The sequence below is a fragment of the Verticillium nonalfalfae genome (assembly GCF_003724135.2).
Source record: "Verticillium nonalfalfae strain VnAa140/NRRL 66861 chromosome Unknown scaffold_175, whole genome shotgun sequence".
Lineage (NCBI taxonomy): Eukaryota > Fungi > Ascomycota > Sordariomycetes > Glomerellales > Plectosphaerellaceae > Verticillium > Verticillium nonalfalfae.
In genome coordinates, this window is record NW_021167400.1 from 1 (window position 1) to 27,651 (window position 27,651).

Sequence of the window (27,651 nt, forward strand, 5' to 3'; positions counted from 1 at the left end):
ATCAGGCTGAGGAGGGTAACATAGCATCGGACACAGCAGACAAAAATGTGGCTTGAGACGAAGGATGCATATGCAAGACGTAGGCAGCGAGAGCCAACGTGCCTACCAAGGAATCCAATGCCAATTTTGTTTTTTTGAAGATCAATTGGCCGCAGAGGCAGAAACTAGGTAGGCAAGGCTCGAATGAGGAGGGGTGGGAAGGAGGGTGACGCTCTGAGACTCTACCAGTGACGACACGGGGACGATCACGAACAAGGCTGCTGTGCACTGGTGCGCGCTGGCAAGGTGGTACAACGGAAAGCCACAGTTCGCCCTGTTTCGCCCATCACACACTTACACTTACTTCCTGTGCTAGTCATGTCGGGGGGGGGCACAAGATGGCCGAGTCGAGGGCAGACGGCACCAGTACCTGTCCAAGATAACAGGCCAGGCTTTCGCGTGTTCGAGGTACCAGTACACTGTGCGTTCCGTATCTACCTGCCACCAGGGGCAGGTTTCAAGCAGGCCATGCACGCTTGAGACGACACGGTCGGAGACTGTGACACGCTGGAGACTCCCCGGCTGGCAAGCCGGGGCACGGGGCGCACCCTACTTCGAGACGATGCGGGGTCGTCGATAGGTCGCTGACATGTATGCTCGTACAGATGAGGCCGTGTGAGACGACGAGGGACTTTTGGGAGGGGCGGGTAGAAACAAATATGATTGATGATGAGCCTGGGGGGTATGGAACAAGGAATGAGGCTGAGCGACTGGTGAACAAGAAGTGCAAGTGCCGCCCGGAAGATACGGGGGTCGGGTCGGAGGGGCGCGAGACATGGCCTCGAATGTTCCAGTCAGGCGCGGTGAGGTTCGCGGACGACGATGGAAGATGAGGCTGTTTCGGTGAGCGAAGATTAGACTGGCTGTGGACCAATGGATCTAGAAGTGAACGTGAAGACGCAGGTGAACGAAGGGCCAAAAGGGCCAAGTTGTGGGTGGGTGTGGTTGTCTGCAGCAACCTGCATGTCGACTGCTGAGCTGCTGGGTAATGTGAGCAGCAGAAGGGAGGGGCGAGTCGGGCCCCTTCACGTTGGTTGCCTTGTTTTGTTTTGTCATGCTGCCAGCTGACCGGCCGACACGATATGATGCTGACGCCCGTCCATAGAGGAGGATTGTGATCGAATATGAGAGGCAATGGCTCATTCTTGGGGTTAGGTGCCGTAGGTAATTGAGGGCGAAGCAAGATCTAGACAGCCATGCCGACATGGCCAAACGATCAGATGAGGACGAGGATAAAGCCTTTTTGATGAGCCGTTGCGCGCTGCTGATTGATTGGCGCAGGAGGGAGCTGGACGTAAGGTTAAAGGACCCTTGAATGCCTACAGATACCTTGACCCCTAGCTACATGTACCTAGCTAGCCACAATCAGTGGATGGGCTCGACCAGCGGCCATGATCAGACGTTCACTGTGCTGACTACAGAGGTAGATAAGGTACCTACCTACCTCTCGAGGAGGGAGGGGGTAGCTCGGTTTCCCATGGCACCACAAGACAGACAATATACTTCTCATCAGAGAGACACACACCGTTCGAACGCAAAGGCTGTCAGCTGCTTGGCGTGTCGACCTCTGTTGCACACAGAACTTACATATACTTGGTACCCGAGGACGTCCAGAGTTTGCATGCATCCTTGCATTCAACTGGATTTCGTCGCGCAATGGCAAGCGGCAACTGAGTCAGGGCCAAACCATCTTACGCGGGCCCAAACAGTGGTCCTTCCAGCCAGAAAAACACACTCCACGCGCTATCCTGTGAGTGGGCTGCTCAAGTCCGAGTGTTTAGGGGGTACTCCACAACAAAGGGCCTCCCGCCAGGGGCTGGGATGACGCTGGCGCAGCTTCGTTTGGATGGTGGTTTTCGACGGGTGGGCGCTCATCTCTGCACACTGTGACCCCACCAATCATATTCTCCGGAGCACAATACTGCCTCAGTCTATATCCGCTTTCCAGCGACACCAGCCAAACATAGGATGGTATCCTCGACTCACGCCCCGCCCCGTTCATATACGCACAGTAATTGTTGCTCATTGGTCATGAGGCCTCCTTAGCATCCGCACTACATTCTGCTCAGCCCAGTCCACCACGGCCGACCCGGTGTCTGCCCACCCGCCAACTGCCCTCCGTCCAACACGTTCGGCTCATGACCCAAGCCTGCACGGCCTTTCCCCTTCCTTCCCACCTGGCAATTCCAGTTTCAGTCCCAGTTCCTAATGAGTCCTCCGCGCCGCCTGGGCTTGGACACTCTCGACTTTCGCCCTCCACACATTATCGCGCCTCCAATCCCAACGCCCTCTCGTTCAACGTATCACCCACACAACCACCCATTCCGCGTCACCGCCGTTATCATTGCAAAGCAGTCAACTGCTCATCTCTGAATCATCGGTCACCAGACTGTTCTTCGTTCCCGACCGCCGGCCGCTTTTGCCGCCTTCCAGCGGCCTCTCGGGGCGGGGGTCCAATTCCTGACACCTCATGTCTCCTTGATCTGTCCTCGTCTGCCACAGCTTGCTCCAACGCTACGAACCCGAGATATCTCCTGTCTTTCTATTGCGACGCGGAATTTCCATTGATAAAAAATGGACTCTTCCCACCGCAGACAGTCTGGTGTTGAGCCTGCCGATTCGGCCACCACTTCAGTCAGGACTTCCATCTCCAGCCGCCTTGACGGCGATGATGATTACGACCTCAGCGCCATGATGATTGCCGACGGCTTCAGGCCCTCCGATTCCCTGCCGATGTCGACGCAACCCCTCTCAACTTCGCTGGCCCGCGATCCGAATCAGCCTCTTCATCTTGCTTCATCCGCCTCGTCTGTCTCCACACATACACCCGAAACATCTTTCACCCCGCCGTCCGCTCGACCGTCGAGCATTGCAAAGCCTCCTCGAACTCACGACCCCTTGGCTCTACGTCACGATGGCGCTCTAGGACATCTCAATGCCGCACGCCTATCTAGGACTCCCAGCAGCTCGACGGCTATTCCCTCCGAGTACTCTGAAAGCACCATCAATGGCTCCTCGGGCTCCTCATCTGCTCACCATGCCTATCCGCAACGCACCTTCAGCGTTGCCACTTCATCGACCATGCCCATGTCAGAAAGATCATATGCTGGACCCCAACGTCCCACGCATCCCTACGGCCTCTACACACAAACGACCGCCCCTGTTGACGCCCCACATGACTCGGACATCCCGGTGGGGTTTGGGAGGCCAGACAACTATCGAAGGCGTATTGGGCCCGACGGCGAGGAGATCGCCGACATGATTGGCCCCCTCGGGCATACCGAGGAGCTACCGCCATACAGCAGATATCCGGACGAGGCGTATGCGAGGAAAACCATGGCGAGCAACGAGCAAGAAACGGATGCCGATGCGGCACCTCAGCAACCAGTATTGAGTCCGCCCATCCCCGGAGCAGGAGGCATCGGGCTGGCGACACGGAACCCCGAGTTCGAATCAAGGGATGATCTTGACACACCACAATCGAGGCTTTCTACACGGAGTGTCACATCTGATTCTGTCAGTCAACACGAGATCAACACAGCCGCCCAGACCTTCAACGAAAAGGATGACCATCGCTGGCAGAAGAGAGCGAAGAAACGCATGTGGGGCGTGGTGCCGTACTGGGCTGTCTGCCTCGTAGCAGTCGCTCTCCTTGTCATGTGAGTCTCGCTTTGAATCGGCACGAAACACGTAGCGTGGACTAACCACCTCACAGGGGCATTGTCCTTGGTGCGGTCATAGGCACGCTTTTCGCGAAAGAGGATTCCAATAAGCCGGGCCAGAAACCAGACGAGAGCGCCATACCAATCACATACACGACGCAAACACTGGACACGTTGCCCTTACCAACCAAGCCTGCTGACCTGCCTCCCCTCGACACGGGAACCTTCAGCTTACCACCACTGGTTTCCAGTCAGGCTCCTACCACATGTTTCAACGACACTACTCAGGCTCAGGCTTGGACTTGCAACATTCCGTTTACAATATACGCCATGGCTGTTTCTAAGCTGCCCAATGGCACACCTGTATCAGACTACACCCTTCAGCTGACCCTCTCCAATGGTTCTAGTATTTCTGGCTTGTACAATTGGGGCACTCAACCACCGACGATTGATGATCCCATAATCATGAGACTTGTCAAGGATAACGATGCACCAGAACTGGGCCCCGCCTGGTTTGCTCAAGTTGCCTACAACAAGACTGTGATCATTGCGGAAGACAGGTTTCCTAACGTTGGGTCCATGTCAAGTAAGACGACAGTCAAGCGGAACTGGAGCTTGGAACCCCCCAAGGACCTTAAGGGCAAGGGCGTCATCGGTACCAATGCCGGGGACAGGCCATGGATTTGCACATGGCCCGGAACTCTGCTCGAGGTCTTCATTTATCCTTCTGAGAACAACAGTTTCAGCGGCTCGCCTAGTCCGTCTACTTCGAGCGACGCTACAACATCAACAGCACCCACGTCATCTACTAACGAGCAACCGGCCGGTGCGCCATATGGGCCTCCGACAACCACTACGAGAACGCCGAAACCGCCGGCGCCGCCTTACCCTAAAATTATGAAGATTGAAGAAAGTCGGATTTCCGATGACGACACCCGTGCTGCTGTCTGTCAACAGGTTGAGATCTGCGATGACGGTTTTACCTCCGTGCCTGTGATTGGCGCCGATGGAGATCCAATCGAGGTCATCATTGTCGAGAACCAGCGGCTCGTCGCGTACCACTTTGAGGAATCGAAGCGTTCGGTCAGAGACAACTCTCTGAGGCCAAGAAATAGTCAGCCTTATAGTCAGTTGAGCGAGTGTGGGTGCATGTGGTGGTTCACATGAAACTGGTTGAGCAGCGAACGGCGACGGTAGATTTCATGTGTTGAATGTATCAAACATTGGGCGACAGGAGATATTAGTATCCTGACGTGGGAGCTGGCGTTCTGGTTGCTTGGAGTTTTAGCATTTCTTGTTTTGCCTGGGTTATACCCCATCAGCAGCCTGATTCTACGAGTCGAGCCTACTTTCACAAGCGTCGAGGTGATGCAAGGCCGGGTACGAATTTTATGTACCAGTAGGCTTGGAGGATGGCCACAGGAATGAACATAGGCCGCATGGTCTGCAATGGCTATATCTGTCCTTGTCTTGTCTCTCCTATCCGGGACATATAGAGCATTTTATCAATTACAGCGGCGGGGTTCCTTCTGGCTACGGACGACACCTACGCACGCATAGATAGATCAAATGACCATGAGCTTAATTGGTTTAGGTCGTGAATATGCATCAAGAATGATCTGGTGCACCCTGAATCATGTTGAGATTGGTGGCTTATGCCTCGGTTTCGTCTTTACTGTCCGACTCGCGACCACCGTAATCTGCGGCTAGAGTATCAAGGAAGTTGTCAGCCATCTTCTTAGCCCTTCTGCCCTCGAGCTCTTTCCTCCTTTCCTCTATTTGCTGCCGCCTAGCCTGCTTCTTGTCATCCAGCGCTCGTCTCTTCTCTTCCGTTTGCTGTCTCTCCTTCTCCAGGTTTTCCATTTCGGCCATCCGTGTTTCCTCGTCCCGGCTGAACTTGTAGAAGCCTGCTCCTTTCGTTCTGATCTCGCTGTCTGCATCGTAGTGTTTGGCTTCGGGTGGCGTCGGACTCCTGTCACGTTTGCGCGCCAGCGCGTCCATATTTTCTGCATCTTCGGGCACGAAGGCGAGCGTTTGTATCGTGTCACCGTAAATGATTTGAGTCGGGGCCTTAGGGCGAGCCGCCATGCCCTCCAGTGCCTCTGCGCCCAGAACACCACGCCGGCGCTGGCGCTCTAGTCGGTCGATCTCGGCCTTGGTACCGCGCCTCAATCGACCGAATTCATCCTCATATTCAACCAGCTCATTGCCATCTGTATTATTCTCAGATGATTTTCCTTTGTCGCCTCCACCGTCGTAATCGTTGTCGGACCCCGAGCTAGACTCGTCATCTTGCTCACGCTGTTCTTCCGCCTCGGCCCATTTGCGGTCAAAGTCGACGAGTGGTGCTGCCTCGTTCTCCTTGGAGACATAGTCGCCGCGCTTCATGGCGGCGTAGAGCCGAGCCTTTTCTTCCATCTTGCGCCGCGTGCTGGCCAACGTCTGCGCCTCGTCCTGCCCAGGCGCATCCTTGAGGGACAGCTTATTGTCGCGCCTCGCCTCTCGGGACGCTCTGGACTTGGACACCGCGGCATCATTCGTGATCTTCGAGGGCCCTGGCCGTGACCGGGAGGCAGCGGACGTGGTAGATGTGGCGGAACCGTTGAGTAGCGAGGTCAGTTGTGCTGTAAAGTCTAGGGTGCTCGTTAAGGCCGCGTTGTTCTTTCGCCTTTTGGGCGCGGGCTGGCCGTAGAGGTTCGGGTCTTGGGGCATGGTTGGGGCAAAGCTGTAGACAGTAGTGAAAGAAGTGTGCTCTATGCTGTAGTGAAGGAACGCTGGATCATGGGTTGGAGATGCGTTTGCGAGAAAGGGATTTCGGTTTGATCGTTGGGTAGGTACCTCAGATAGCTATTGTAGATAAGCTGATAAGGATGCGCAGAGGGTTCAGGATGCGGATGGTGATAGAGGGCTGGGAAGGGGGGGAGGAGGGGGTTCCTGGATCCACCCCATCATTGTACTGTACACCCCCAAGCACTTTGTTGGATGACTGATGTCTGTTATTTCCCCACCGATCTTCATGGATCACTAGGAAACATGAGCGACATCACTACTTCACTGTCTCTTCCTGTGCCGAATCTTTTCTTTATGCCATATGCCATATCTCAAGGCCCACCAACATGTTCACCAGTCGATGAAGGCCTGACCAGGGACAAAAACGCTTGAATACTGCGCTGCCGAAACTCTGCTATTGAAGAACAGTCTGTTACTGTTGGGGCAAGGCTTATAGCTCAAGGTTTCCTGATAAGGACTGGTAACATTTGACTCTTGCGCAGAGATGTACAAGAGCTCCCTTGATTGCTGGTAGGCACAGCAGCAGCCCGAGTGTTCTCCTGCTCTATAAAGTAAGACAGCAACAAAAGCATCACGTTTATTTCAATGGCCATCCTCGAATATCGGCCCATGTGAACTATACGCATACTGCACGATGCTCTGCCGGTCTGTCAATTTCTGGATAGGTATCGCAAGGTCATTGAACCCGCACCAAGCATGGCGATTTCGTCGGTGTATTCGTGAACCTCAAGTACTTATAGTGGTCTTTCCGTTGAACCCCTCACTTGCTCTCGCTGTTGAGGGACCCGACGCCTGCTTCCGTCCGAAACTTGCTGTAGAGCGACGTGCTTGTCTTGCTGACGGTTGTGAGGGCCCGGCTCGAGGACAGTCGCGCCGGGCCCATGCCGAGCGGCATTTTCGGTGAGTACAGGCGTCCGGCCACAGAGAAGGCGACTGAACCAGATGACAAGATCCAGAAGGACCAATATAACGGCTGGTAGTATGAAAAACAGACCCAGCGCGATCTTGTGGAAGAAAGTCAGCACCGCTGCTAAATCCGATGTCCGGGCGGGCGAATAGGAAAGCTACGTACGCAAGCACCAGAGATGTATCTGACTACTGTGGGATAGGTGGACAAAATCATCGTAGAGTCCATAAACATCTGTATCCAGGACGAAGAGACTGGCTCCTGGTCTCGATTCTCCATTGTGATATGGCCAACTGCAAAGATGGGTTTTCCTTACGGATGAGCGAAAGTGGTTTTCGGGAGCAAAATACCGAATGTGCACTGAATTTGGAAGCAATGAACGTGGCCCCGGGGACTAGGTGGCTATCGTGGGCATTCAGATGATCCCGAATGCCTGGTGCTATCATGCCTCTCTGCAAGGGACTCGAGCCTTAGACTTGATGCTCATGGAGAAAATCAATGCTGAAGAAATCCATCCAGGCATTTCATGACATCAGGGGTCGTGACAGTCTGTTGGGGGACAGAAACTTTGCGCAGTTGAGGAATGCAAGTGATCCGCTATGGTAGGCAGTAAGATGTTGTTAATGAGATGTAACTGATGTTGCATGCATTTCGTTCGATGACACTGAGTGATCACCCACACACGCGGGTGGCAGTGCTGGAAGGAGACGCTGGGGTGTTCATACGCGCGTGGGGAAGATGGAAGGGGTCCATACGCACCGGCATACCTGGGAGGTGTCCGACAGGGGTCTGTGTGCTGTGCCCCGCCTTCCACTCACTCACCTTGAACGCGAAAACTCCACCAAGCCTGCCCCACGATTAGGATTCGCATATGCTTCACAATCAGTTAAGCCACCTCTATTACTCATTCTCCTATCCACCCTGAGGAACTTCTCCGCAACACCTGAGAATTCACGGAGACACAGAGGAGCCCGAAGTGCCTTCCCTTAAGAAACCATGGGCCGAACGAAAAGTCGAGCTGAGCAGCGCGATAGCTGGCGCAACACTCGCGATCAAGATGCTACCGACATGCCCAGAAAGAAGTTCTATCGGCAAAGAGCACACGCGAACCCCTTCTCCGACCACCGTTTGGCTTAGTACGCTGCAGATCTATTCTTAAATTGGCATCGCCTCGCTGACTTTGTTCTTCGTAGCCCTCCAAAGCCAGACTGCATGGACTGGTCATCCTTCTACCCAGGCTTTGTTGCGAACAGAGACGATCAGACTACGCTATCAACCCCTGCGAGCGAAGCACTTCCCACAGTAAAACCTCTGACCCAGAGTGTCGAGGTTGTAGACATTGGGTGCGGGTTCGGCGGCTTACTTGTAGCACTTGCACCTTTGTTGCCCAATAAACTTATCCTTGGTCTGTACAAGTATAATGTCCTAGCCTGCCGTGTCAGTACTAACCTTACCTCGGGACAGGTTTGGAAATACGAGCCCAAGTATCCGAATTTGTACAGGAGCGCATACGAGCCCTGCGAGCCCAGAACGTCGACACAGCTTTATACCAAAATATCGCCTGTCTCAGGGCCAACACCATGAAATTTCTTCCCAACTTCTTCGCCAAAGGCCAATTATCTAAAATCTTCATCTGCTTCCCCGATCCGCATTTCAAGACCCGGAAACATAAGGCCAGAATCGTATCGCCAACGTTGAACTCGGAATACGCGTATGCACTTCGTCCAGGCGGTATAGTTTACACGATCACGGATGTTGAAGCTTTACACCGATGGATGGTCGAGCATTTGGAAGCTCACCCGTCATTTATTAGATTGACAGCCGAGGCTGAAGCTTCGGATGAGTGCGTCAAGGTCATGAAGTCCGAGACGGAGGAAGGCAAGAAGGTTGAGCGGAACAGCGGCCACAAATTTGTGGCTATATTCCGTAGGCTGGAAGACCCCTCTTGGTGATGGAACGTCAACAAAACCTCCATGAACAGGTTTAAATCTGATGAATCCGATCATGGACTTGCCACAACCCGATGCTTGATGATTTGCAAGCAAGTCAAGCAGGTTGCACCGCGCCTGGGCGGGCTTCTTTACGCGTCGGGCCAACTATGTGTACTAGGAACAGGCACCTCGCGAGGAGTAGGACACTGATCCGATTCCCCCTCGCTCGAGGCCTAGTAGTGTTTCTGACTTGAATCTGCCACAACGGGCATGCCTAGTCACATGGCTTGCTCACAGTCTATGGCTGCTTTAAAGGGAACAACATGCGTCTGAGTTCCAGTCTTGGCGAGCCATAGTGTCCCTGGCAGGGATAAGATGCTTTCTTCGGCTGTACGATAGAGCAATACGAAGTAAATCATTCGAGTCTCGGCTCAAAAGAAACGTACACAAGCACGGCAGTCTGACCAAGTCACATCTGTCTGTTCAACTAGTCTTACGTTGAATGCAGCATTAAATTGCATGGTGTAGTCCTCGAGTCGTTGACAGGGATGCGCCTTATCTGCATCATGGGTCAGCCTCACCGCCTGCCAATCAGGGGCGCTTGTTGTGCGACAGCTCGCCCAAGTGTCCCGGGATTCCCAAAGCCCCCCCTCTACGACTCCTATGCGACATCAGATACGAATTCTAGCGACAGCATGATTATGACTGCAAGTCATGCCATGACAATCTTCACTATTTGGATTGCTGGATTATGGCTCTCTCAAAAAGAGACCTAATCCTCGCCGGCTTCGCATGCTTTGTCGGTTGGGGATACGTCGTTAGCTGGGCTCCCGCGCTACGATGGTCAGGTTACGCCTATTTCAGCGGCATTGCTTCGACCTTGTTCGCCATCCTTTTGGTCATTCTCCTTACTTCCAGGGGCTCACGAATCGCTCTTAATCACCGGTCTCCCCGCCCGAATGGCGCCATCTTCCATGGACCGACGGCATGGGCAACCGATTGCGCCAGCCTACAAGTTCGACAATCGTATTCAAAGACGTCACTATACGCCAGCCTGCCGAACGTCTCCAGCGCCCTTGACGACCTCCTTGGACTTATTATGCGCGACTTCGTTTCTTCTTGGTACTCCCACATAAGCAAGAACCCCACCTTCCCAAACGAAGTTGATAAGGCCGTCCGTATCGCTCTCGGCAATCTTCGAAACCGGCTGTTGGAGCTCGACCTCGCCGAAATAGTCACCAGCAGGCTTGTTCCCGTATTGACAATACACTTCAAAGATTTCTGCGATGCGGAACACTCGGTTCGAGGGAAGAAACTCAACCGCTCTGTTACGGAGTCTGAAGAGCTGGATCTTGCCATAGCGTCCAAGTATAGAGAGGGCAAGCTACATCCCGCAGCCTCTCTGTCTTTTCCCGATACGAAGCTTGTGCAGCAAGACTACTTGCGGAAGACTGTTGCCCGCATTCTTCCCAGTTTGTTGCCACCGAATCTACTCGCCAGCCGCGCCGTGTCCATCATAATCCGCGAAATTGTGGCCTGTGCCATCCTCTTCCCAGTGCTACAATTACTTGCGGAACCTGATACGTGGAATCAAATCATGGAGAACTACGGGAGGTCGATGCTCCAGGACCGCTCAACTGTGCGAAAATTGAGGGCAGCTCTGGACCAACATGCCTCCCCAGCACCTAAGCCGGGCAAAGCTGCGATCATACCCCGCCTTGTCCCTGGTGATAGCGAACGCAAGTTCGAAAAGTTTATCCGCGCAATCCGGAAAGTCAATAACCTCTCCGACGCTCGGCGCCTTCGAAGTGAAATTGCCAGCCTTTACAAGCGGGACTCGTCACAGGAGAACCAAGACCAGGTCTATCTTCGCCGTCTGGACATGGGAAAACGCCTGCTTGATCAAAAGGTACAGCTCCTTGCCGTCGGCGGAGACCACAAAGCTGCAGCGCCTGCTGCATCGATGAATATCCCGGCACCGAGAACATCCAAGTTGGAGAATGCAACGCTCGTTGATCTCTTGCGCGACTCGTCCGGGTTATCGTACTTCATGGAATTCATGGACAGGCACCATGTATTGCCCCTGGTGCAGTTCTGGCTCGTTGTCGACGGCTTCCGGAACCCGTTAGAGGAAGAGGAAGCCAACGATGAGCAGATGCCGTCGCAGCTTCCCATGTGGAGCGACTCTGATCGACTTGACCTCGCTCAGATTGAGCAGGCATACATGACCAATCCTCAACTGAACATATCGCAAGCTGCCAGGAGTGAGGTGCGAGCTTTCTTGAGTGCCGGCAAAGCTGCTACGCCGGAACAGTATTACAAGGCTAGACGAGCCATACTCGGGGCGCAGTCCGCTGTATTGGAAAATATGCAGGGACGGTATTTCCAAAGTTTCAAGAAATCAGATCTGTTCTACAAATGTCTAGCCTCGCAGGAGGCTTCAGCACTGCAACTCCCTATTTCACATCCTTCCCACACGCCATCATCTCACGAACCCTCAGTAGCCGGGCCAGCACACCCGCCGACACATAGAGCTTCGCAATCGTATCAAAACAAGCCCAAGTCTGCCACACGACCAACTCCTCGACTCGCGCATCTGCAGCCCAAGCGTGGCGGCTCTGTGACAGACTTGAGGTCCATAGAGAGCAGTGGCACTGGCATTGATCATCTTGCAAATTCACGGCAATCCCTAGACGAGGAGCCCTCCAATCGGCTATTCGACGACGAGGAACTCGATGTCGACGGCATGATAGACTCTGTGCAGAGCTTAGATCAAGACATCGACCAACTTGTGCCAGACACAACTGTGGTGCAAGCTATGGAAGAAGCACTAAATAATATCATGGAGGACGGTGATCGACCCAAAACGGCCGAGGAATTCAGAGCTTCTCTATTCGGACCGGAGGAGATGCGGCCAGCTAGTCTCTTTTCAGGCGATAACGATTCGACACGGGGCTCGGTGGATGCTGTGAAAACTATGGCAGCCGCAAAAGATGGCGAAAGACCAAGTCTGTCGTCACTGGGCCTCGTCAGCGCTGCGTCGCGCATTGGCGTCTTCGTGGACGATGATCTATTTGGTGACGAGGACAGGTACATTCCTGAGGAGCAAGATGATCTGGCCGACGAATCACGAGCGGATGAAGATGATGAAGTACACGAGGCTGCTCCTGGCGACCTGGGCTTAGCAGAAGCCATCGCAGCATTATCTAATGACATTGAGCGTCTAGCCGCCCAGGATGCCATCGTTGATTCTCTTACTCGAAAAGCAGAACTGACAAACAACACAGCCGAGCTTCGCATTTTAAGAAAGTCTAAAGCGAGCTTGCAACGAGAAATGCGGCGCAAGGAACTCCAGAGGCAGCAGTACGTGGTGCAAGAAAGCGACAACAGCTTATACGGGCGGTCTACAGTCAGGATAAAGTCTATCCAAGTGGGACGAGAAGATGACGGCAGGGAATTCGCCTTGTACGTGATCGAAGTGCAGAGAAACGCTGGCGAGAAGATGCCGGCAGCTACGTGGATGGTGACAAGACGGTACAGCGAGTTCCACGAGCTTCACCAGAAGCTTCGTTCAAGCGTACCATCTGTCAGAAACCTCGATTTCCCTCGGCGACGGGTCATGATGAAGTTCCAAAGCGAGTTCCTTCGTAAGCGGCGAGCTGCTCTGGAAGTCTATCTACGTGAACTTCTTCAGTTGCCAGAGGTATGCCGTAGCCGGGATTTGCGCGCATTCTTATCGCAAAGCACAATTGCCGAGGGTCAGGACCTCGTCGACCGAGAGTATCAGAGGGATATGATCACCCGTCTATATGACTCGGTAACGGACGGCATGGAAGATATTTTGGGTAACATCCCGGTCCTTGACCAGCTATCGGTGGCTGGGCAGAACCTCATCGCGGCGGCCACCAGCCAGCTCAACACCATGCCCTTGGGTGTAGCCGAGAACGGCATCAGCGCGGCCGAGGCTGAGGCTGAGCTGAACGCTTTTGAAAACAAGGAATTAGAGCCCTTCATCAAACCAATCTGCGACATCTTTCTGGAGGTATTCGAGCTAAACAGGGGCAACAACTGGCTTCGCGGCCGGGCTGTTGTTGTGGTGTTGCAGCAGCTCCTGGGAGGCACGATTGAAAGGAAGGTAAGAGACAACGTCAAGTCACTCGTTCAAGAGGAAGCCATACTCCGTTATATCGGACTGGTGCGCGACAGCATGTGGCCCGACGGACAGGCACGAAAAGAGCGAAAGGCCAGAACTGCATCTGAGAAGAAGAAAAGTCGCACAGAGGCTAGCTTGATGCTGGCAACACTCGTTCCTGATGTTGCCGGCAGTGTCGTAGGGAGGGCGAACGCCCAGGCTGCAAGCAGACGGATATTCGCGACTCTCAATAATTCCAGGCTCAAGTATGCGCATCCTCACCCATTTCCGGTCTACTCAACTAATGACAGAACAGCGCTCATCTTGCCTTCACTCTGATGGACGAGTTTATAGATATATTGTTTGAGTGACACAGTGTTTGGGCGAGGCAGGGTTGTGATCCGAGGCTTTGGAGGATGGGAATCATTGCATGCATAGAAGATTGAGAATTTTACCCAGAGGCGTCTGGATGCCAACTGCATTGGTAGCAGCCTTCAATTCAATCGAATTGCTTTATTCACAGGACGGAAGACTGCTGGCTTGACAACACCCGTTCTACTACGAGCTTTTCAACCACAACAACTTTAATATACGCTATTGGAGCTGTAATTACCGGACCAAGCGACAAACTGAGGTCGTCCGTGATTGAAAGCGCGTCCAATGTCGAGGAGCTCTTACTCTAGCCAGCCGTCAAGCTCTCGGTAGTGCCCTGCGTGGCAGGGGGCTGGAGAGGCTTTGGAGGTAGGTACTTAGAGGTACTCTTCTATCCTGCCGGTGGCTTGCACAGCCGCACGGCACAACGTCAGCCCGTGGAGACCGTTTACACCTTCTCCACCCTCCTTGGTGCACAACACCCCCTGCCACATTATGCTCAAGTCTTCCCCACCTGGACCTCTAGGCGAGCCATCGAAAGCTCCTCTGCAGCTACCTACTCCAGTGTGCTTGCATCCAGTTGACCACGATTTAGCCGCTCCGCCTTCTACACCTCCCAATTCCACCTCTTTCCATCAGCGGAGGAGCTGGCGACACCAGGTCATCACGGCTAACAACCTCACCGACGGCGCTGCCATCGAGACTCTTGCGCTGCTGTAGCTGCAGCCGTAGCCCAGCGTCAATCTTATCAACTCAACCCACTCGGACCTCAGCCTTTGATACCCCCATACTTCCAACCTCTTGTCTGACACCGAGGTTCCTGCGCGCCAACCTTGATCACTTGGTTTCTCCCGACAGTCCCTCATCGCCCACTCCTCCCATTGCGGTCACATCCTTCTGCATTTCTGCATCATCACAGCAGTTCCTCCGAACTTGGACACGTCGAGCGAATCGATAAACCCTTCAAAGACAGGCGCAGCCTCTCCATCCCGGCTCCACTCCACGACAAGATGACCGAGGTTTCGTCCACCAGGCTCTACCTGGGCAACCTCCCGCGTAATGGTAAGAAAACTCTCCTTTCTACAGAGATATTGTTTGATCATGAATGTCATGATTCATCAATAACTCTGCAGCAATGACTGACAGGCTGCTTGCGACTAGTTACCAAAGCTGAAGTTGAGGGACACTTTGCTACCCATGGAACTGGCGAAATTACTGAGATAAAACTCATGAATGGATTTGGCTTCATCGAGTACAAGGACGCCATGGATGCGCGTGATGTCGTTCCTGGTATGTTGACAAGAAAATGAAAATGGCTCTTCTACAGTATGACATCGTTGCTAACCTCACCACACAGCCTTCCGTAAGCCTAGAGCCTCGACCGTCAACTGTACCAACCAACGAACCATCTCGCTAACCAAATATCACCAGACGGATCTGACTTCATGGGCGAACGTCTGACCGTTCAATTCGCTCGTGGCACCCGGCACCGCGATGGCGGCGCCGCTCCTGGTGGGTTCAACAACAACAACAACAACAACACGCACAACGAGCGGGCTGCACCCCGACCACGCCGTACCCAGCACCGGATGCAGATTACGGGACTACCCACGGATACCAGTTGGCAGGTCTGTTGTTCTCTCCCATTCTCATAATCTGGATCCCCGGGCTTCTACCCCTTTCCCGTTTCTTGGGCCTGCGCTCTACATCCCGGACTTATCCCCTCGGCTCAACTTGGCGTCCCTTACCAGGCGCCCCAGTGAGGCTCTGCGGCTCTACCTGGGCTAGCATCTCGATTTCTCACCAGCCTCTTGAGTCCGAAAGGATGCTTCCCGTTCCTCCCCCGGTGGATGTCGACTACTGGCTATCTTCCGTCGCATCTGGCTTCTTTTTGGCTTGGACAACAATTTCCCCACCGACACGTGACAACAGCGTCCTGGACACCGACTTACTTGGAATTCTGGAATAGGACCTGAAAGACTTTGCTCGTCAGTCCAGCCTTGACGTTGTCTACTCCGAGACTGGCCGCGATGGCAATGGACGCGGGTAAGATGTGTCCCTTTAACCAGCTTCACCAGCATCTGCTAATCTCTTTGTCAGCTTTGTTGAATTCGAAACCGCTGCCGACCTCAGAACCGCTGTAGAGAAGCTAGACGGTCGAGAGTTCAAAGGCAAACCTGTCAACTGCGTTGCCGACGTGAGTCAAATTTCAGAGCACCCCTCAATGCATGTATATGACTTACGCAAAGACAGACCCAGCCCGACATTCCTCCACGTGACAACCGAGGTCGTTCCCGATCCCCCAACGGCCGCCGCCCTCCTCCTCCTCCTCCAGTGGACGACTACGATCGTCGCGGACCGCCCCGCGGATACAGTCCCCGTGCCTATCGCGACGGCTACCGTGACAGAAGCCCTCGCAGAGAGTACTACGACGAAAGGGCTCGCTACCGGTCGCCACCCCGGCGCCCCATGGATGACTATCCCCCTCCTCCCCCGCGCGGTCGCTACGACGATCCCTATCGCCGGGACTATCCCCCGCCTCCTCCGGACCCATACGCCAACAGCAGGCCTCCTTATGAGCGACCTCCTCGTGACTTCCCCCCTCCGCGCGACCCTGGATACCCCCGCGATCCTTACCCTCCCCGCGAGTATGAACGTGGCGGCCGCTACTGGTAAATAATCGCCATGCACGAGTTACTTTCAGGGTCCTTTTCTGACGGGTTCCTGCTAGATCCCGTGCCGCTAGGAACTCCGTTGCGGCGCAAAAGTACGCTCAGGCTGGTAGTGTAGCCGTGGTTTGAGGCAAGGACAAGCCATCTTCCAGCGGCCCTCAGAGGGGCCATCCCGGGGTGGGCGCCGTTGTCGCGTCACTGTACCGATCTCTTCTCCGAGCTAAGTCAGCAGTCCACAGAGCTCATATTTCATGTATTCCTTACGTTGGCGAATCACGATGATATGGCATGCCTATTTATGTGGCGTGGCCACTGGCGTAGGTCTCTGGTTTGAGGGTGCAAAAAAGGGGGCTGGACGAGGCCGGATTGCAATGATGTTTCTTGTACAATAATGACCATGACCTCCGAACAAATTGAACTTGCACTCGGTACTCAACTTGCTTCAAGTACATTGAATGAGTGACCAGACACAGCGCAGACATGAAATGAACAAAAAGACGTGGCGCATCAGAACCAGTAACCAAGCTACGCTACGCCGTCTTCTTCCACTGTGTATATACCCCGATGAGACTGCTGACGGTTCCAGCAAGGCCGACCAGGCCATCATCGACGGCAACCCAGCCCAGAGCCGAGGTCGGCACGGACAGGTCGCAGACATCAGACAGGAGCTGAAGTCGGCTAGCAGCTCGTTCCCTGCGGAGAGTTAGCACGTTTATTTGATGAGGAGAGGGCAGAGCACGACGTGGTGCCGTTTTGGGGCTGTCATACAGGGCTATCCTCTTTCCCTCGACCACGCCTTCACCATCCTTCTTATCGACTCGCGCCTCGCGCTGCTGGAGGCGATAGAGCGTGTACACCTGCGCGACGACGCTGCAGGCAATACCCATGGCCCAGAAGCGATAGGCCTCGCGCTGGAGGGTCTTGGCGCGGGGCGACTTGCGGATGCCGACGGCATCTAGGACGGTGGCCATGTCAAAGGAGAGGTAGCCGGCGTAGCCGAGCTGGCGGCCGACGGCGGCGTAGCGCAGGATGGGATCCGTGGTTTTGGCGTCGGAAGCGGCGGCGGCGGCCTTGAAGTGCTCGACGTTCTTGCCGACGCGCATCAGCTTGCGGGTCAGGCCAAACTGTTTCTTGATGGCATCCCAGGGAGCAGTCTGCGCAGCCGTGCCGTTGGTGCGGAGGAGGTACCAGGCATAGAAGCGGGCAAAGTATTGAAGGGTACGCAGCAACTTGTCGCGCCCGACGGTGGTTGCGACGAAGCGCAGGTAGTGCGCCACAGAGGGGTGGTAGATGAGAGCGTCGGCGACCATGATGCGCGTGCTGTCTGATTATCCAGGGTCGGTGGAAAATATGGAGGGGTGCTGGAGTTTCGGGTATGGCGATGCAAAGATTCACGTCGTTGGCGAGGGATGAGGGATGAGGGATGAGGGATGGCTGATTCGGACAATACAGCGATCGATCACAAGCAAGGCAGATAAACACACACAGCTTGCCGGATTAGCAGCAAACGCACGTTCAGGAAGGGCCGAGTAAGGCGTTTGGGTGCGAGCTCGTCACGTCGCAGCACATGCCGAGGTCCACCACATTACCGGCCGGACGCAAGTGGGGAGTCAGTGTCTCTGGGCTGGACGCAGGCTGCTTGGACAGTGTCAAGCTCAGGCTGCTTTCCAAGGCATCATGATCACGTGGCTGGCAGCAGATCCGAACACACCAGTTTGGCACCACCACAGATAGTGTGGGGTTGCGTACAGCCACTTCAGCCACATGTATTCCCTTCGTCATGAAGACATGAGCTCGTGGGGCCAATTTCGTCAATAGGCGTGATGGGAATACCATCGTGATTATATAACGACGGTCCAGCCTCGAAGGGAGAGAGTAGAGAGGGGTCAAGGGGAACAGGGCCAGTGCTGGTGAGGGGCATGTACGTATCGCTCGGCGCGACGCATAGCGAAGGTTTCCGAGAAATCCTCGCGATTCATCCCGCCTGCTCGCGGCGCTCTGCCCCGCATCTCCAGTCTCGGGTTCCCCTCGGCCGGGAACAAGACAAAGACGTGGGAACAGCATCGCGCTCACGTCACGTCCACCAGTAACCAAGGAGGTCATGGCACTTTCCTAGCAGCGCCAGCCTTGGATAGCCGTCTGCCGAATCGTGGAACCCTGGAGCCAACGGGGCCATGGGGGCATTCGTCGGGTCTGCCCGGCGCCTCGCAACAACTTGATGCCGCATGATGTTCCGTCTCGTCAATCGTTCCCGCTCGTCACTCGTGCTGTATTTCCGTCTGGGGTCTCGTGGTGGAAAGATATACTTCGACCAGTCCGTCTCCTTTTCTGCCTTTTCGTCTCGTCCCGACTGTCTCACCTCTCCACATTCAATCCCGTCAAAGACACTGGTCCTCGCCTGCTTCTTCTCGTCCGAAGCAGCTCTTTTCCGTCATCTGCCCCTCTCTCCCTTCGCTTCCGGATCTGCAGCACATTGCCCCTCCATTGCCGCATCGTGAACCCCTCGCCCCACCAGGTGACCCAGATCACGCTCAGCTTTCGCAGGCAGCTATTCGCATTGCACCGCCTCTATTCCAACGCATTGCGCAGAGTCAATCATCCTCGGCCCTTCGCCATACAATCATCTACAATGTCGGCTTACACGACCAACACTGGTGGCGGAGAGACGGAGAAGATCAACACCAACATCGTGACCCTCACCCGGTTCCTCACGGAAGAGCAGGCGAAACACAAGGAGGCCACCGGAGATTTCACGTAAGCACCAATTCGTCTGCCACGATCTTCTGCAACCTTCTAACGTTCGTTCCAGTCTTCTGTGCCACGCCCTGCAATTTTCCTTTAAGTCCATCGCCTACTACATTCGCCGCGCCACCCTCGTCAACCTGACCGGCCTGGCTGGATCCTCCAACACAACAGGCGATGATCAAAAGAAGCTGGATGTCATCTCCAATGACCTCTTCATCGAGGCCATGAGGTCCTCGGGCAAGTGCGCCCTGCTCGTGTCTGAGGAAGAGGAGGAAGTCATCTTTTTCCGAGATGCCACTGGTGCCCGCTACGCCGTGGCCTGTGATCCCATTGACGGCAGCTCCAACCTAGATGCTGGTGTGTCTGTCGGCACCATCTTTGCCATCCACAAGCTGCCCGATGGCTCCTCCGGAACCAAGGAGGACATCCTCAAGCCCGGCACCGAGCTGCTGGCCGCCGGTTTCACTATGTACGGCGCCTCAGCCCAACTGGTCATCACCATGAAGGGAGGCAGCGTCAACGGGTTCACCCTCGACAACGGTGTCGGCGAGTTCATCTTGACCCACCCCGACATGCGCCTGCCCAAGTCCCGTGCGATCTACTCCGTCAACGAGGGCAACTCGCTCTACTGGGAGGACAAGACGAAGAACTACTTCAACTCGCTCAAGGAGCTGCAGGACAATGGCAAGCCCTACAGCGCCAGGTACATCGGCAGCATGGTCGCTGACGCGTACCGTACCCTGCTGTATGGCGGTGTCTTTGCTTACCCCGCCGACAAGAAGAGCCCCAAAGGCAAGCTCCGTATCCTCTACGAGTGCGCACCCATGGCGCTGATTTTTGAGAATGGTATGTCTACTCTCCCCGGGCTACACTGTTGACGAGCGTATGCTGATTAGACTGTGCGTAGCCGGTGGCCAAGCCGTCGACAGCAACATGACCCGTCTGCTGGAGCTCGTTCCGGAGCACATTCACGACAGGGCGGGTATCTTCATGGGTAGTTATGATGAGGTTGAGAAGATCAAGGCATTCCACAGCTAAGGGTAGCGAATCAAGGGGACAACGGAAATGACATGGTGTTTCACTCGGATAGAATGATATGAATTCCTACGCTTGCTGCCTGCCATTTACCTGCATTTGCCTGCAGCGGCGGCATGCAGCTTCAGAATAGCTTGGGTATCAGCTTTGGCGTATTCTCCTTCCACGCTTGGTAGTCCTTCCTGTGACCATAACGCTCGTTGTATTTCTTCTCGCTCAGGGGCACGCCGGATATCTTCAGCAGTAAGAAGCTGACGAATGCCGGGCTAACATAGGACATGCCCATGGCGAGCGCGGACCCAGCAATGCCTAGGGGTAGACCCAGCCCCGCCCGAATCGGTCGCGCTGCGAGGACACCGAAAGCTGCGGTTGCAATGCCTGTCCACAGCGAGATTTCTCCGAAGTAATTGGGGAACTGACTACAGTGCATGTGTTAACATTTGGCTGTAGCCTAGGCGGCTTTTGCCAATTCTTTCCGCAGGAGAGTGGCTTACCTGCGACTCCACAACCCACGGGTGAGGAACTCCTCATCGTGAACCTTGGCCTTCTTCTCCGCCGCCCACTTGCTCTTCTGCCTGTCTGCGATAATCTCGTAGGCGAAACCGCCAGCGTATACAAGAAGTCCGAGCACGTCCGTGGCTTGGACGGCCGGGATGGAGGCGAATGCAGCAGCCGGAACAGCGTTCAATGTGATGACGGGGAGGAGACAGAGCGAAACCCAGGTCGCCTGTGCTGTGAATGCCACGGCGAACTTGGCAGGACTGCGTTTGATTTCGTCGAAACGCGAATCCTGGCCGTCAGACAAGACGCGCTGGAAGAGGTAGGACCCCACTAGATTTGTCAGTTCTTGCTCTCTCTTGGGGGTTTTGTATGTTGAGCGGAAATACATACATCTCAAGGCCCAGAAGACCACGGCACCCGAAAGCACGACTTGGCGCCAGTTCAACGCCCCAAGGCCCCCAGGGGAGGTGAATGGGGCCAGTATGCTTGGGAGGCCCGGTTGAGCCGAGGACACATTGTTGACGCGCACCGAAGGGAGGTAAAGGCTGAGAGCTGTCACGGAGAGGAACGTCAACGACCCAGAAAAGTCGTAGAAGCGCTCACTTTGACAGATGATGGAAGGAACGGCGAACGCTGCCTGAATAGCGAAGGCTGTCGATATCGAAGGCACTAAAGTTCGCAAAAGGGGGTTGCGGAAGTTTGACATTCGCAGAAGGAATTGAAATAGAGGCATTGCGTGAAGACACTCTGTGGGTGAATATGTCTGGTGAATGATGATGCTCTCGCGAGGTTCTGAACTGACTGATCATTCGCGTGACGGTCACAGGGGGCTCTCTTAAATATATGACGACATGACTTAAAGTGTACATGCATGGTAGCTGGTGTTTTGCACGGAGCTCGGAGCTATGACCGAAACCGGGGTCAGTGCCCCTCGTCCTTCGGTTGCCAAAGGCGTAACATGAAGAATGGATCTGACCAAGCAGGTGCAGACCTGGCCGCGCCTCGCAATCGAAGTATTGTTAATTATCCACCAAGACGCATGAAAAGGCGCTCTTTCAAGCTGACATCTGATCCGTGACATTCGTCTCGAATCGACAGCAAGTCGGGTCTCTGTAAAGAGATAGAGTGGGGCGCTGCCCCGCACTCGTCACTGATAAACCCCTCCATTCCATCTCCTACATAATTTGGACTCATCCTGCTCCGATTGCGCTACGTCGCTCTCGAACAAACACAGGACGGACACCATATCACATTGCGCCGTTGCACCTTCACAAGAAATGTCAGCTGCCAACCAGCAAGTTTTAATAGCCATAATCGGTAAATACCCGGACTCCATGCAATGATGTTTGCAGTACTACTCTCGAGGCTGCTTGGATCGCTAACGAACTTTGGCTTTGTCAAGGCGCCGGCGGTGTTGGCAAAAGCTTTCTCTCCCAGCTTACAACACTGGCTGCTCGCAGGCCCTCGCCTAAGCTGAGCCTGTGCTTCATCTCTACCAGCAAGAAGTCTCTCTACAGCAGCGATTACGCACCGATCGACGCCGAGAAGGCTCTCGATGGCCTGGCCGCTTCCACCCAGGCCGCGCCCTCTGTCGCACAATTGACAGAGTATCTGGCCTCGGCTCCCGCCAAAGTCGTCCTTGTAGACAACACGAGCTCCGAAGACATTGCCAGTGCCTACCCTGGCTTCTTAAGCCGTGGCATCAACATCGTCACGCCGAACAAGAAAGCCTTTTCAGGCTCTTACACGCTGTGGGAGAGTATTTTCTCCTCTGCCGCCAAGGGTGGCGCCCACATCTTCCACGAGTCGTCTGTTGGAGCTGGACTTCCCGTTATTTCCACTCTGAAAGAGCTGGTGGAGACGGGGGATCGCGTCACCAAGATTGAAGGTGTTTTTAGCGGCACCATGTCTTTCCTCTTCAACAGCTTTGCTCCAACCTCGGGCGCCGGGGGCAAATGGTCCGCTGAGGTGAAGAAGGCTAAAGAACTTGGCTACACCGAGCCCGATCCGCGCGACGATCTGAATGGTTTGGATGTCGCTCGCAAGTTGACCATCCTGGCCAGATTGGCTGGACTACCCGTGGAGTCCCCTACGTCGTTTCCCGTCCAGAGCCTGATCCCTAAGGAGCTCGAAAGCTGCACCAGCGGCGATGAGTTCATGGAAAAACTTCCTGGCTTTGACTCTGAGATGGAACAGACTAAGCTTTCTGCTGAGAAGGAGGGTAAGGTTGTGAGGTTTGTCGGCAGCATTGATGTCGCCTCTAAGCAGGTCAAGGTCGGCTTGGAACAATTCGATGCCACGCATCCCATTGCGGCACTAAAGGGCAGTGACAACATCATCAGCTTCTACACTGAGAGGTATGGTGGCAACCCACTCATCATCCAAGGTGCTGGAGCGGGAGGCGAGGTAACAGCTATGGGGGTGACTGGCGATTTGCTTAAGGTCTTGGCTCGTATCTCGTAACTTGACTGCATGATCCAGGCATGTGCTCGAGGGATGGGATAAACGAAAGCCACACGTGGGTCTAGATGTCTTTGCCAGCACAGGATCGGCTGCCCCCCTGGCAAACGCCTCCCGTTCTCCGATCCTTCATCTAGCCCAACCGCACAACCACTTTTTCCAAGAAGCCTCGCGGTGACCGTCCTGTGTATGTTTGCCTTTGTCTTGAACCTTGTCCAAGTCGGGCACTTCCACTGATGCTGTCGACGACGAAAGGGACAACGACCCGGACGAGGACCGCGTGTTGAATGCCGCAACGTGGTTGATAGCCAGTTCAAAGTCTCCCTGCTGCTCACCGAAGAAGCTATTTGATCGCGTCAACAATAGAGAAATCAACTCGTGAAAGGGTGGGTCGTCAAACCTTCGCATCATAAAACTGATTCTCTGTACATGGGCGAGATCCAGCGGGGCCGTGTCAGGTTTCGGCTTCCCTCGATATGTCGGCTTGAAATCGGCCCATTTGATAAACAGCTCCCCAGAGTCAGGATGCACAAAATCAAACTCCCAACTAACTGTACTCTGCTCGCGTCCATCGGGTCGCCGCGGCAATATCTCGTCCTTCAGCGTCAAAGTGTATTTCTTGCCGTCACTGTGACTGATGCTAATGCTGAGCCCTTCATAACAAGTCAAATCCAGGTCGAGGGACCCAACAGTCCGCTGCGATGCGAACCCAGCGCCCCCGAGCGCCGTGATGTCGAGATGACCATGGAACTCTGCTGGCCCGACATTTTGGCATCGCAAATAAGACTGACTGCGACCCCCTCGAACGCGGTCGTCGGAAGCGGTCCAAGCGCTGGACTTCCACGATCTGGGATTGAGAATGCCGGTCAGAAGAGGTTGTTGTCAGGATTGATGCTATGGGACGGTCTTACTGATCACCTCCGAAGAGAAACAACACGTGTCGGTCGGTCATTGTAGGCAAAATTATCGAGCTTGTAGTGTCCGGGATATCAATCACTGGTGTGTCGGCGTCATCGTTAAGTTTCCTAGGGACATATGGAACCTGATAAGCAATCGCCCACAGTGCTAGGCTGTGCGACGTTCTGGATAATACTGTAGTCGCCAACTAAATCAACTCGAGGTCTATTGCAGCAGAGCTACGTTGGCATTCTGCGAACACTGGGGTCATCAGCACCAATGTGTGATGATATGCACGCAAGATTGGTATGGAATTGGGGATTTTCTTTCAGTCTCCTTTCAGCTGCTGTGTTAAGAAAGATGCCAGTCCTGCCAACTGCCTCATGCGATTGATTGCGTGTTCTCCTGAGTCGTCATCCGTGGCCGTAAGTCGAGCGCTTCGACTGATAACGCCTGTTCCAACATTCGCCGAATAATAAAAAGTCAAAGTGGAAATCCATTGCCAACGCGAACTCCTTCCAAGGCCATCCGGCCTTCCCAGGTAGGCCTGGAGAAATCATAATGATGTCGCAGCCTATTTTGGCCCACGGGCTCACTGCTGGTGAACCATACCAGGTGAGCCGGGCATGGACAGTGGAGTTGTAGGATACTCGTAGCCAGATTCGGAACAGTTCGCCGAGTGGTCAAACGAGTGTGAGAGAGGTGGCGTCTGCTCATCGACTCGTCAGCTCTCCAAAACCGTGCCATAACAATCGCTGTTGCATCTAACTCACATGGGGATCGGCCTGGTCGTAGGAGTGGGCGGGTGTCATCTCTATGCCCGGGATGTAGCCGTAGTTTATGTATGAATAGCCGTCATCGCTTGGGTACGATTCTCGCTTGACGGCGTCGTTGAAGTGATTCATTGGCGGAAGGGTGACAGGGACTGATGCCGATATGTAGCTCGAGTACATTTCTGCGGTGGTGACTGGTGGGGGATAAGACTGTCCAACAGAATACGATGGCGCCATGATAAGTTCATCGGGAGGAGGATACGAAGAGTACGGGAAGAGAGGGGGTGTGTGGGATCTCTCACGAACGTCGTCGAATGGGGGAAACAGTAGTTCGTCCTCGTGGTTCATCGGCGGCGTAAATTGCCTCTGGATGAGCTGTCTTTCCGGCGCATTCTTGTGTGATTTGGTTGAAGCAGACTGGGAGCGCTTGGAGGTGGTGCCTTTAGGTTGTGTTGTCTTTTCGGAGCTTGAGTTGCCATCCTCCCCAGCACGTCTTTCAAGATCTTCCAGGCGCCTCTTGAGCTTCTTGCCTGCAAGGTTGGAACATTAGTCACGATGCGAATATTATCCGACACGGCTGAAACACGAGTTGACAGCGAGTGAGACATACGATAGTTGCGTTGCGCGATGCGGTTCTGTATCCGTCGACGCTCGGCAAGGTCAGATATCTTCGTCCAGTCCTCGTCAGGGTTGGCGGAACTGCTGAAAGCACTGCTGGTGCCGTGGCCAGAATATTGCCTTGGCTGCGGAGGGGAGGCCGCGTAGGCATATTGCGATTGCGACATGGCATACATCGGTTCGAGAGCTGGAGGGTATGTATCGATATGAGTTAAGATGACGAGGCAACTCGACGATTGCAAGTGGCGCGCAAGGCTAGCGAAGAGGGCCGAGAATGGGACTGAGTCAGGCTGTGGACAGGTAAGGCGAGGAAGCTGACGATGGGCGGGGGGAGGGGGCCGGAAGTGTTAAATAATGGCTGAGGACAAAACGCGTGCCACAAACGTATGAGGCACAAGGGCGACAAGAAGCACCAGGAGCAGCAATAAGCCATCGCTGCGCGCCGAGAAAGGCAAGTTGGCCTGCTTGGGAGCCTGGCATTGCACATGGGCAAAGTACCTGGGCCCTGTCATGCCATGCCTCGCGGAGGGGCGTGAAGGATCGGAGGTGGGGAGGGGGTGTGTTTGTGATACCGTCGCGTACCTCGTCTCGACTCCTCCGCTCTGCCCTACGAAGAGATGGGTAGCATGTTGACGGGTCGGGAGGGGTCTTGTGGGTGTGACAAGGGGGTGTGGGAAAGAGAGGCAACTGGATACCACAGCATCGAAAAGGCCTAGGCATTGACGCCAGCACACCCCATGTTGGGTCAGTTCTGCAGCCCTTCCTTCCCCAGTCATCGGGGACAGAGTGCCAAATTTACGGAGTGGTCGGCACCGCAGCAACCTCCCAACAGCATGCCTCCCCCACCCACCCTCTCTTGTGGTGATGGAAGTAAGGTAGACACCTCAGGAGGTGGAAGGAGGGCAGGAATGACGGTATGCACAATGATGGGCTGTCACCGCGAAAGCATGCCGACAGGTGCAAGCCAAAGCAGCAGCACTCAAGAGTTGGCCGCTAATCTTGGCTCGAGCCACAGCTCATGCTCACTTCACTGCTGGCCAACACGAACCTCTGGTGGGCAGAGTACGAGTAAAGCGGCGACGAGTGGCTCGAAGGACGGAGCAGGGACATAAACCTCGTCGATCTTGAGGTCGGTAAAAATGGGGGCATGGCTGTGCTGATGCTTTCTTCGTTGAGACAGCGATCCCTCGTAGGGCTGGCCAGTCATAACGTAGTATTCGCGAGTAGGCTTCAGAGACCCTGCAAGCCTGGGATATGGCTGCCTGGCAATCAAGGAATGGGGGGTAAAGGGGAGACGTTGGCCTTGGGGTTAATTATGCGCTTAGTTTGATAGGACCATAATTTAGCCCAAGCTGTGGCTAGGTCGCCCGCAAGTTGATATCTGGGCTGCGCCTGCCTCCTCATCGTCCGATACGCGGATTCCGATGTCAGACTAGGCTGTAACAGGCAACCCTTCCCAAAGAGGCTACTTCGATACTGAGGAGGAGGCCCAAGTACACGCCAGAATCTGTCCCACCTGTCTCTGGACATCCCGAGCGCTTGTCACTTTTCCCCAGAGAAAGGGGACTTTGCTACTCACAGCGATGGCGGTCGTGGGTGGTAGGGTTCAGACGTCTCAGTCGCCTGAATTGGTGGACACAGGTGGACTTGTTGATTTCGAAGAAAATGCTACGATGCACAATATTTCCGCACGTGGCCGGACGCAATACCCTTCGCCTTTTCTCCGTGCATTTCCATCGTTCTTGAGGCAAGTGACGAGATACCCAGGCGTCGTGCGCGAGTTCACGTTACGTGCTGGGAACCTCGTAACTCGAGCCAATGCCCAGAAGGCAGCCAGCCTGATTGATGCCATCACCAATGAGCACGGCCGTCAGTTCGAGTTCATCTACTGTACTCGGTCGTGCCGTACCCACCCTTCCGATTTTTGAGGTCTCCAGCCGGCCGGCCCTTTTCTCGGCTTTTCCCAGAAGTACACCACAGTACAGCGGACTATAGCCTGGGAGCCTTGAATGAATGGCGGACATGGAATGCCTAGTAAGGATCCAGTAGGCCGACTGGAGGAGAGGAGTAGGTCGGTCTGTGCGGTGGGCTGCCGCACGAAAACTGTCAAGCTCAAG

The 27,651-nt window shown here is 54.6% G+C and overlaps 11 protein-coding genes across 11 annotated transcripts; 5 read left to right on the forward strand and 6 right to left on the reverse strand.

Annotated features, from left to right (window-relative positions):
* Nucleotides 1–2,613: 2,613 nt before the first annotated feature.
* D7B24_002866 (uncharacterized protein) lies at nt 2,614–4,868 on the forward strand (the record flags this gene model as incomplete). Its single annotated transcript, XM_028637063.1, has 2 exons — nt 2,614–3,698; nt 3,755–4,868. 2 exons carry the CDS (start codon nt 2,614–2,616, stop codon nt 4,866–4,868), a joined length of 2,199 nt encoding a protein of 732 aa, XP_028490948.1.
* A 486-nt stretch (nt 4,869–5,354) lies between these two features.
* On the reverse strand, nt 5,355–6,413 carry D7B24_002867 (uncharacterized protein; the record flags this gene model as incomplete). The annotated part of the gene is made up of 1 exon (XM_028637064.1): nt 5,355–6,413. One exon carries the CDS (start codon nt 6,411–6,413, stop codon nt 5,355–5,357), a length of 1,059 nt encoding a protein of 352 aa, XP_028490949.1.
* An 812-nt stretch (nt 6,414–7,225) lies between these two features.
* On the reverse strand, nt 7,226–7,677 carry D7B24_002868 (uncharacterized protein; the record flags this gene model as incomplete). Its single annotated transcript, XM_028637065.1, has 2 exons — nt 7,226–7,495; nt 7,564–7,677. The coding sequence occupies 2 exons, from the start codon at nt 7,675–7,677 to the stop codon at nt 7,226–7,228; spliced, it is 384 nt and encodes a 127-aa protein (XP_028490950.1).
* Nucleotides 7,678–8,394: 717 nt separating this feature from the next.
* On the forward strand, nt 8,395–13,832 carry D7B24_002869 (uncharacterized protein; the record flags this gene model as incomplete). Its single annotated transcript, XM_028637066.1, has 5 exons — nt 8,395–8,534; nt 8,592–8,803; nt 8,863–9,324; nt 10,178–13,727; nt 13,778–13,832. The coding sequence occupies 5 exons, from the start codon at nt 8,395–8,397 to the stop codon at nt 13,830–13,832; spliced, it is 4,419 nt and encodes a 1,472-aa protein (XP_028490951.1).
* Nucleotides 13,833–14,843: 1,011 nt separating this feature from the next.
* D7B24_002870 (uncharacterized protein) lies at nt 14,844–16,509 on the forward strand (the record flags this gene model as incomplete). The annotated part of the gene is made up of 7 exons (XM_028637067.1): nt 14,844–14,895; nt 14,995–15,123; nt 15,191–15,196; nt 15,265–15,461; nt 15,803–15,879; nt 15,934–16,030; nt 16,087–16,509. The coding sequence occupies 7 exons, from the start codon at nt 14,844–14,846 to the stop codon at nt 16,507–16,509; spliced, it is 981 nt and encodes a 326-aa protein (XP_028490952.1).
* A 526-nt stretch (nt 16,510–17,035) lies between these two features.
* On the reverse strand, nt 17,036–17,815 carry PEX11 (Peroxisomal membrane protein PMP27; the record flags this gene model as incomplete). Its single annotated transcript, XM_028637068.1, has 2 exons — nt 17,036–17,198; nt 17,274–17,815. The coding sequence occupies 2 exons, from the start codon at nt 17,813–17,815 to the stop codon at nt 17,036–17,038; spliced, it is 705 nt and encodes a 234-aa protein (XP_028490953.1).
* Nucleotides 17,816–19,134: 1,319 nt separating this feature from the next.
* Nucleotides 19,135–20,288, forward strand: FBP1 (Fructose-1,6-bisphosphatase; the record flags this gene model as incomplete). The annotated part of the gene is made up of 3 exons (XM_028637069.1): nt 19,135–19,259; nt 19,315–20,096; nt 20,158–20,288. 3 exons carry the CDS (start codon nt 19,135–19,137, stop codon nt 20,286–20,288), a joined length of 1,038 nt encoding a protein of 345 aa, XP_028490954.1.
* A 121-nt stretch (nt 20,289–20,409) lies between these two features.
* On the reverse strand, nt 20,410–21,519 carry D7B24_002873 (uncharacterized protein; the record flags this gene model as incomplete). Its single annotated transcript, XM_028637070.1, has 3 exons — nt 20,410–20,704; nt 20,780–21,116; nt 21,177–21,519. 3 exons carry the CDS (start codon nt 21,517–21,519, stop codon nt 20,410–20,412), a joined length of 975 nt encoding a protein of 324 aa, XP_028490955.1.
* A 544-nt stretch (nt 21,520–22,063) lies between these two features.
* On the forward strand, nt 22,064–23,249 carry D7B24_002874 (uncharacterized protein; the record flags this gene model as incomplete). Its single annotated transcript, XM_028637071.1, has 2 exons — nt 22,064–22,103; nt 22,189–23,249. 2 exons carry the CDS (start codon nt 22,064–22,066, stop codon nt 23,247–23,249), a joined length of 1,101 nt encoding a protein of 366 aa, XP_028490956.1.
* Nucleotides 23,250–23,375: 126 nt separating this feature from the next.
* Nucleotides 23,376–24,198, reverse strand: D7B24_002875 (uncharacterized protein; the record flags this gene model as incomplete). Its single annotated transcript, XM_028637072.1, has 3 exons — nt 23,376–23,589; nt 23,647–24,093; nt 24,158–24,198. 3 exons carry the CDS (start codon nt 24,196–24,198, stop codon nt 23,376–23,378), a joined length of 702 nt encoding a protein of 233 aa, XP_028490957.1.
* A 537-nt stretch (nt 24,199–24,735) lies between these two features.
* On the reverse strand, nt 24,736–25,710 carry D7B24_002876 (uncharacterized protein; the record flags this gene model as incomplete). The annotated part of the gene is made up of 3 exons (XM_028637073.1): nt 24,736–24,852; nt 24,917–25,446; nt 25,527–25,710. 3 exons carry the CDS (start codon nt 25,708–25,710, stop codon nt 24,736–24,738), a joined length of 831 nt encoding a protein of 276 aa, XP_028490958.1.
* Nucleotides 25,711–27,651: the final 1,941 nt, after the last annotated feature.